We start from the raw sequence: 9,510 nt of genomic DNA, 5'->3' as shown, positions 1-9,510 counted from the left end.
TAAGCAATAATATATAGCTATGAAACCTTTTCTAATTCTTTTTTTCTAATTGTCTCCTGCACTGGCTCACTGTCATTAAATAAAACATGATTTCTGACCATCCCAGCCTGCAGAAGTTAAGACGTTGACTGTGTGAGTTCAAGTCAAGCTTGAGGCATGTGATCCCGTGCCATCACTGGCCCGGCTCTCCTGTCATAAGCCAATACGAGCAGCACAGTAAAATCTATAAAGCAAAACCTTCCCATCATTTTTTATCTTTGTCTTATTTATGTCAGATTGGATCTTTGATTGCTGCTTTAAGAAAACAAAGCACTCAAGGGACGAGATGTCCTTTTAAAGAGTAACATGCTTTTGAAAGACCTCAGGCGATATTCATGCTAATAGCTTTTTAATTGTTATTGATTAACAAAGAGGTTTATACACAGGGAACCAATCCACAAAAACAGCTGAATCAGTGTGTTGAGCTTGTCATTACTGAGAGTGAGGAATGAGGGAACCATCAGCTGTAGACGCAGGCTTCATTGTAGGTATTTTACTTTGCAACACTGAATAAAGAGCAGTCATCCTCCTCCAGACTGCTGCCTGACAATTAAAAAAAAGAAAGAAGTTAATCAGTCAGCATTTTGCTCCGATAAATTTTAAGGTTTAAAAAAGTCACAAGTTATTAGCTGCTCTAATTTGTAAATTAACTGTGAAATTAACTGTGAGGGCAATTTCTAACACTTGAAATACCGAAGACTATTACCAAAACAACAGCTCTAGGGATCCGCTGTGTATTGTTATTTGATAGCAAATTTTGGGCTAAGACACACACACACACACACACACACACACATACACACACCAAAACAAACAGAGATTGGACAGACTACTTAAGTGAGTTTTCAGAAAGTGGCAGGCAGCAGAAATATCGCCAACAGAAAGACACTCAGACAAGCTATAAAGTGCTTCAGTGATTATTGTCATTATCGCAATTCATCTAAAAACAGCTTGTTTAGAAAACGTCCTCAAGCTTTATTTTGAATTGCGACACATATTACCACTGCAGTATCCAGATCTCACCACACTGCTGTTCATTCAGTTAATAAACTGAGTAAAGTTACAATTCAATAATTGAAAATAAGCTCACTCATTATCTATTATACATTTAACAGAAATGAACAGATCCATAAATATTCATGAAAATCCAGCTTTCCCCAGAATATGAATTCAAATGTCATGACCTTATGTTAACCTTTTACCCAACTCACCTTTCACCTCTGAACGTTGACCCACAAAGAGCTCTAAGAAGTGTTGGCGCTGATGAAGGTGTTGGGCGCAACAGTGTCATTGGTCTTACGGGCTGTTAAAGGGCCAGGGGCCACACGGGGGGAACAGCAGGGGCCCAGAGGGTTGTTGAGTGTCACATTGAAGGTGCCCTTCAGTACTGTGTTCATGATGCCTTGACTCAGCTGCAGAGATACAAACAGAACAGAGATGAGGGGTGATTAGGGAGGTAATATAAGTCTGTGTCAAATGTAAATACTGAAAATGTAATCAGCAAAATGTGCACAAAAGCCCTGTTTCCACTAAGCAATGGTATGGTATGGTACACTGTGAAAAGTTGTGGATGGTACCAATGGAACCGTTCTGTACCGTCCCCATTTTTGGTCACCCCTCTGTTGGGGTACCTATAGCACACAGATCTGGTACTGATAGGTGGAGCTGTGAACACTGCAGTGTGTTGATTGGGTAATAGCGGACAGTCACTCTGCTCACTCTGTTCTGAAAATGTTGGCGTGCAACCTCGTTCTGTGGACGAGAAACGAGGTGCAGACTGATAAAGAAGGAAATACAGTGAGTGTTTGATGGAGCAGTGAGTGACAACAACCCCGCCCACATGAAAGAGTACTGACACCAAAAGTGTTTGGTGGAAACGAGGCTAAAATGTGTTGTTTTATACTTGTGTGACATCACACATGTCAGTCCCTTTTTTGCAACCCTCTGAACAGTATCAGATGTGAGACTAATGTTAGGCTGTAGTCGGGTTTCTGTTGAAATGAGGTGCAACTTTCGAACCAAATTTTCAGAAAGTCTACAAAAGAAAATGCAAATATATGCGTTTTTCTATCCATTACTGTTACGCAAATATTAGGAGTTGGTATTGGGCGCAACAAGATGTATGTAATTAAGTGAGTGCCAGTCAAGCTCAAACGAAGTAAAGCAATGAATGTGTGATAACAGAGAGCACAGTTGACAATGTAAATAGGGAGTTTTGAACAACTAATATTACAGCTCTGTGCTCTTGAAAGATAGTCTGGTAATAGCACTGTGTGCATAAATGAGCAGGTTAAAAACCATCCAGAGACGACTATGAGAGATTGTAGTGGCCTATGCAATGATGGTAACATTGCGCCATCATTAATTTGCTGAATCTGTTTTGATTGCACCAAGTCACATTTACCTTTCATTGATAACACATCTTACAAAAACAGGCCAAAGAAAGTTGGTATGAATGGAGAAAAATTTGTTTATGGTTGCAAAATGGTGTTGACAGAAACTTTGTTGGACCTACTTTATGACAATGGAGACTTAGAAATATAGAAGCAAACAAACAAAGCTAAACGAATGCATGAATAAATTAGGGAATGAATGGAGGCTATTATGATGCACAGAGTGCAGAGTGATGGGTGGTGGTCCTTTGACTTTAAAACTGGAGTAATCAACAGTTCTTGGCGTTTTCCACCAATCATCCTGTTTTTTACTGCGTTTGACTGTCCAATAAAACTTCACATAAACTGTATCCCTCGACAGAGTATGAACCTGTTTACTAAAGCCAGCAGCTTCATGTCAAACAGATTTACAGTGTCTTCCAGGAAGCCACAAAAACACAGGACTTTTTGAAGAATGGAGCCTCGCAGTAGTTCGGGCAGGTATGAAAGTCATTTTTATAGTCACATGTCCAGTAATACATGTCCACGATCTATCTTTCAGATGCTCCATCACTCGCTTCACTTCACAAGTCTCTGTCTGTATTAACGTTTAGTCGTACATGAATTTTGAATTTCCTTTAAGATGCGTTCATGTTCATCAAATGTTCATGAGCAAACCCACTACAAACCCTGAAATTAGTGTCTTGACTGAACTGAAAACTTATCTCTGACTTTATGTGTCACAGTGTAAGCATGTTATTTTCAACGAAGATATATCAGCAGTTATTTTCAGACATTTTTTCTTTGTCTTCTTTGTCTGGTCTCTGCTCAGCTCTTGGCACCGCTGGGTGTTTGTGGTGTCAGCTGAAAAGGTCACTGGTCTGTTATTTTAAGTAAAAATGACAATTTATTGATCGCTTTACAACCTTCACTTTAAACATACCTCACACCCAAACAATCATTCAAACACACTTCTTTCTGCCATGCTTCAAGAGAAAGTGGTCGTTAAGGCTGAATTCACAAACTGTAACATGTAACTGACACACAGTAACACACAAAAATCACTAGTCTGTCTGTCCTCAGTCTTACCGATGGGAACACAAAAACAAAAAAAGAAAATCCTACATGCACTTCAAACTGCCTGAGGAATCCACCTCTACTATGTTAGAAAAGCTCCCCCTCTCTCTTTGTTTCTCCCCCCACCTCCTCCCCTAACCTCCCTGCACACATGTACACATCAGTATGCCAGAGCTGCCACAGTAGGATTTAGGCGCATCGGCGGGGCTGCTCAGATCTCAGTATTGATCCTAATGGGAAAAGGGTTGTGGGTTCAACTCCAGGTCACCCTCAGGGTTGCCCAGGAGGTCGGGGAGATGGGGAAGAGCCCTTGGAAGTGACGACACCACCGGCATAGCAATAATGAGGGAGATTATGGGATGTTTCACTAGGTCATAGAGGGGAGGAGGAAAAGAGGATCTGTGCAGGGCGTTGGTGATGATGTTGCTCAGTATGTATGTAGACATGTACAGGTGTGTGCACAGGCACAAAGGAGGCAAAGTCTTTCCCACAACACACATATATGAAGCAACAACACAAGCTTCATCCTGTACATGCATACACACGCCAGCAAAACAAGGGATAAAAATTCTCTGCAGAAATTTGCAAATTCACCAGACAAAAGGAGCTGCCTTTATTCTGCTACACGCACACAAATCTCATTCGTCAGTCCTTAACCACAAAACAGGTTTTTCCTAAGCACTGTCTGATTTGCCACCTCTATTGGTAATGCTGCGTTCACATACAATCACACAAATGGTAAACCAGATATGATTTTAGTGTACCAAAGCAGGACAGTAAAATTAGGTGAGGCTGGCAGAGAGCACTAGCAACGGTAAGGGCAGACTGCACTGCTGTCCAAACTTAAAATATTTTAATTGTTGCCATCCACTGCGACACAATTTACAACCGGATGTAAGGTAGATGGCTCATACAAGGAGAAAACATAGGTGATCTGGATAATTACTAGAATTACACAAAATAATAGTTAAGAAATAATTGATTTAATATATTTTATTCCATTCTTTGTTAACAATACTACATCACATCTCAACATATCGTCATTTCGTCCTGACATTCCATCTGTTTGTATTTCCTGTGCTGTCCAGAAGGTGTTGTCAGTCTGCCGTCGGATTCTATGTGAACGCAGCATAAGATGTGGTTTAATAAAGGCAAATTAAACTGCCTGGTTAGCAAAAGATGGCTGTTGTGGTTAAAAGAATGCTGCCTCAGCCTTTGCTTCCCCAAAACAGTCATTAGGTTGCGTTTCAGAAACATGTTAACATAGGCAATTTTAAGCATTTTAACAATCATTATGGGGAGAGCGTCATCAGAAAAGCTTTTAGTAGACACAGATGGTTTGATCTCATCAGCAGTTCAGTCAGCAAACATATGAAAAATAGTTCATTATGAGAATGTAGACCAGTGAATCCCAACTGGTGCAGCCACAGGGTCCCAGATTTCTCAATAGTCATTAGTTCAGGTTCCCACAGTTTAATACATTCAGTGTCATACTTGCATTGGGCCATGTTGTTGAGATAGTGTGCTGTCTCTGTCAAGTAGCTAACGGTTGGTCACCCACCCTACAGCAGAAAGCCACACTTCAAAATAAAAGCTCTGTGCTGGAAATTTACTGTACCTAAAAATAAAGTGTGGTGTTTTTTTTACAAACATGACAGATTTGCGAGTCACTTCTGGTCCATTCAAAATGGGCTTGCGACCCACCAGTTGGAAACCACTGATGACTATGACTAGACTATGTACAACTGTGATGATTGTCATCTAAGCCCTGACCTCCTCACTTCCCAAACACCAAGCTCAGTACAGCAGGAGGTAAGGATTAAAGATAATCATTTCCTGCCTAGCCTTCAGGTGGATGCTGGGGTGGAGGTGGGGCTTATGAAATGCTGTATGAATAGCCACAAATGACAGCATGGCTTTCAAGCAGCAGCATGGCACCGCAGTACGGATGGATTTAAAACAGCGTGACTGAATACATCCTGCAGTGAGAAGAGTAGCCATGTGAGAGGGGTGGCGGACTCAAGTTGGTTCAACCTGGTGTATCTCCCATAGAAGTGTCCACTGTGGCTTTATTGGTCATGCCAACTTTACACGCACCACCTTGGTTGTAGTTTTGGAGAAACAAGGACTTGCACAAAATGACGTATATGAGGCAATGTGCATGGAGGAATATGGCATGGCAAGTTGATCCAGGTGTAGATCCCTATGCAGCTCATCATAAAGGCTTTTCCAGTGGACTTCTTTTTGTGTTTACTTTCCGTCTGACTCAGAAACAAGTTTGAAGTGATTAATGTAAAAATCATGTCTAAAGTTGTGGGAGGTTCGGGCAGCTTGTTTCGATATGAGTCCTTGTTTCCCTGAAACTCTGCAACAGAGGTGGTGAGTGCAAAGATGGCACGACCCATGGAGTTACAAAGGCCACATTTCTGGGAAATAGGCCAGGGTAAAAAAAATCCAGAAATTTTCTTTAACTTTATAATGAAGCTTCAACTGATATCAACCATACACCAACAATTGTTTATTTACTTATTTTTTCCCCATCCACTTTAATTCACCTTTTCAGGGTCCATGCACACACTTGACAGGGATACACACACACACACACACACACACACACACACACACACACACACACACACACACACTGTATAGTCATGCAAACTCGTACATATCTGTAGCAAGTTGGAGTTTTCAACTTTCCAAACTCGCAGTAACAAACAAACACAGAAAGTTTGTACAGAGTGGGAATGATGAATTGAGATGCAGAAATGGGGAGACATTTTTGCATTTTAAATGATAAGGATTACCTCGCTGTCCTCATCAGAAAAAAGATGAGAACATGATGAGACGATCAGGTGGCGGTGCTTCCCACTTAGAAGCATTAAAAGTAGAACTCCAAAAACTCTCAGACGGAGAGAGCACATGTAGAGACAAAAAGCTCACACCCTGAGGACAGTTTGATGAAATGTCAGCTGTGTTAAGAACACCTTCTGTTCTGACTCATAATGAAAATTACATTCACTCGAGCTTCTTCCTTTTTTAGCTCTGTATGTGCTGTGCACTCTGTGGCTTTACATATCGGCAAAGATCACAGCATTTAATTAATATTTGTTTCTGCTTGACGTCTGCTCCCGTGTCTTTTTATACCTGTGTTCCAGCCTCTCTCTGTTAAATTAAGCTCAACCAATAAGTGCAGTGTCGTGCGTGAAGAAGGTAATCGAGCCTGCTCTCCCAAAGTATGCACCTCACATGGTGCATTTAATGGCAACACTAAATGAGTCTTCACTGTGACCTAGTGCCGCTCAAGTAGACAGCTTTGTGACATTGCAGGCACATGTATGGATGGACGCATATGTGAACACACTGATGTTGAAATAGCTACTATTCCATTACGCGGCCGTCTCCCTCAGATTGCAGGCCCTCAGAACACATTTTCAGCTGTTGAATTTAACTACCCTCTTCAGCTGCTCGATTTGCTGCTGTCTGTCTCTCTGCTTCTCTTCCTCGATGCTTCTCCACCACCTTTTCATCACTGTCTCACCTCTATCCCTGTCTCCCCTTTCTCTCATTGCCATCATCCCATTCTCTCAGCATGCTCGTCTTCAACACTCTCTAACCTCTCTCCCTCTCTGCACCACTTCACACCATCTTTAACTCTGTATGGCCTATGGTGTCATATAGATTCAGTCACACAGCTAATTACTGAGAAGAGAGCTCAGACATGTATTCCACTGAAAAAAGAGAGAACTGAACCTCCTGAAGCTAAATTGAGTCATGACATGTCACACAATGCAAGGCTTTAGTCTCCATGGGACATGAAGCACAAAATGTTTCATTGTCAGTATGAGGGTCTTTGTACATGTATGACCCACATCTGGGCTCAAGAAACAAAGTTAAATTGTTCACAGTGCTTCTGTTGGACTAGTTGAAACATACAACACAAGTTACATTCCTTAAAAGTTGACTCACATTGTCACAAACCATTAAAATGTACATTGTGTGAAGTGAAAGTATGCTGTGCATGCCATCGATTCTACCCATCGAGTTCAGTTTACTCGTCACGAAGAGCACGACTCAGCCTAGAAAACAGCTGTATAATGTCTTAAGTGGCTCTGGAGGGAGCTTTTCAAAGTTTGAGAAAATTACCCAGATGATGTCATCAGTTTAAGACTTAAAATATCTAACAGAAAGCAGCTCGGAGCGTCATTTCAGTACGTGAACAGTATTCCCTGCTCCAGGGAAAGTCACTTGAGGTAACTTCCCCTCCTTCATTTTGAAAACCTTGCATCCTCACCAACACAGACATCACTTCCATCTTATGTTACCCTGGTAACATAAACACCTTGGATACATTTGTTGAAGCACATCAGCTGTGTTTTATTGTTTGTTATACAACAGTTAGTTCCGGCCATGCAATCTGATTGGTCGAGAGACAGTAAAACCGTGATGATATTGGAGTACAACATCACGGTTATTTCACTGTGTATGTATCACTCCGCCTCACAGCTGATTGCAATCAACAATCAAATCAAAACTGACGGTTAGTGTCAGTTAGGTCAGCAGTTGCGTTGTAGGCTGATTAATTCATCCACTGTCAAACAGCCAAAAATATGGATTTATTTCCTAAAATAAGTTTTGAATTGAACTATGAATGGTCATCAGAGGAAGATGAGGGAGAGGAGAAGCTGAATCCATCTGAGCACACATCCAGGTTTGTCAGTGTTTCATCAGCGGAGCTCAATGACTTGGAGAAAAGCAACATACTGTCAGATCAGAAGGCAGAGTCGGCTGTGCCTGTGAAGCGACAGTCCACCATGCAGTCACCAGAGACTTATTTCACCGGCTGCACAATTAATGGAAACGTGCAGATAAATGTGTATAAAGAGTAAGTGCCTGGCGCACCATGTCTGCGTTACATAGCAACGGTGACAGCGGAGTCCTGAGGGAACTATTTTTGTTGGCGGAAGACAAATAAAATGCTTAAATTATCTATTTTGTCCTCATTTTTCAACATTTCTTAATCAGCCTTGCTTATTTAACTGTTGAACTGTTGTATAAAAGCACTCGTGCGGCCTCGTGCCTACGACCGAATCACAGCCGTGACGATATCACAGTACAACATCACTCCCTCTCGTGTGATATTGCTTAATTCAGTTCCTCTCTACACAGTTCACAGTTCACTTTGAACTGAGCATTTTTTTTTAATCTTACTTAACATGGCTGAATACCCTTTGCAGTCCACTTCGCAGGGAACTATTAGGTGTTACAAACTGTGTGGCGTTTAAAGTTATTGGGGGTTTCCAGTCAGGAAAGGTCCAATAAAAAGATACAAAAGTTAGATCGCAGGAAAAGTAGGATCCAGGGTGTCTGGGGCGTGATTCAAACTAGTGGTTAAAAGTCTCTATCTCGGACTCTGCTGATTTGATTTTGACAGCAATTCTCTAAAACTCTGTTTCCTCACAAGCCTTCAACTTGATGAAAGTGCAATATTTGGTCACTGAAGTATCCCTTTCATAGTACATCGGCAAAGACATTTGTGCTGCCATTTGTAGTTTAGGAACTTTCATTAGCTCCGCTTAGATGTGCGGTGGATTCACAAGATAAGTTTCTCCATCCATCCATAATCTACAGAATACACACGTATCCTGCTGAGGGGGGCTGAGGCCTCTTCAAGCACACATTGGGCACACTGGGCAGGTAGCCAGTCTGTCAAAGGGCTGACACATTGAAACAGACAACCATTCACACCTACAAGCAATTTCCAATTCACCAAACGTGCATGTCTTTGTACTGAGGGAGAAAACTGGAGCATCCAGATAAAACTCATCTAAAGATGGGAGGAACATGCAACTCCACACAAAGAGCCCCCAGCCAACCAGTGGAGTCAAAACCAGCACCCAGGGCCTGAAGCCACATTTCTACCAAAAACATTGGCCATAGTAACTTTAGAATTGTACATAACCTGCAAAGATATGTATCTAGTCCTAGATATGTTTAGCATTTCCACCAGACACACTACTCT

The 9,510-nt window shown here is 41.6% G+C and overlaps 1 protein-coding gene across 2 annotated transcripts in view; it reads right to left on the bottom strand.

The window, feature by feature from the left end:
* Positions 1–381: 381 nt before the first annotated feature.
* Positions 382–9,510, bottom strand: part of stpg2 (sperm-tail PG-rich repeat containing 2) — an 82,488-nt gene continuing 73,359 nt past the window's right edge. For both annotated transcript variants that reach the window (XR_007570368.1, XM_050051338.1), the window contains 2 exons: positions 1,251–1,451; positions 382–582 (listed from right to left, as the gene is read on the bottom strand). Coding sequence is in view for 1 of the 2 variants with exons in the window: in XM_050051338.1 (XP_049907295.1) it covers positions 1,284–1,451 (168 nt within the window). In the remaining variant the exon portion in view is untranslated. The remainder of the gene's footprint in view (positions 583–1,250; positions 1,452–9,510) is intronic.

Source organism: Epinephelus moara, chromosome 8 (genome assembly GCF_006386435.1).
Source record: "Epinephelus moara isolate mb chromosome 8, YSFRI_EMoa_1.0, whole genome shotgun sequence".
Lineage (NCBI taxonomy): Eukaryota > Metazoa > Chordata > Actinopteri > Perciformes > Serranidae > Epinephelus > Epinephelus moara.
The sequence above is the reverse complement of the archived record's forward strand: the minus strand, read 5'-3'. Positions and strand labels throughout refer to the sequence as shown.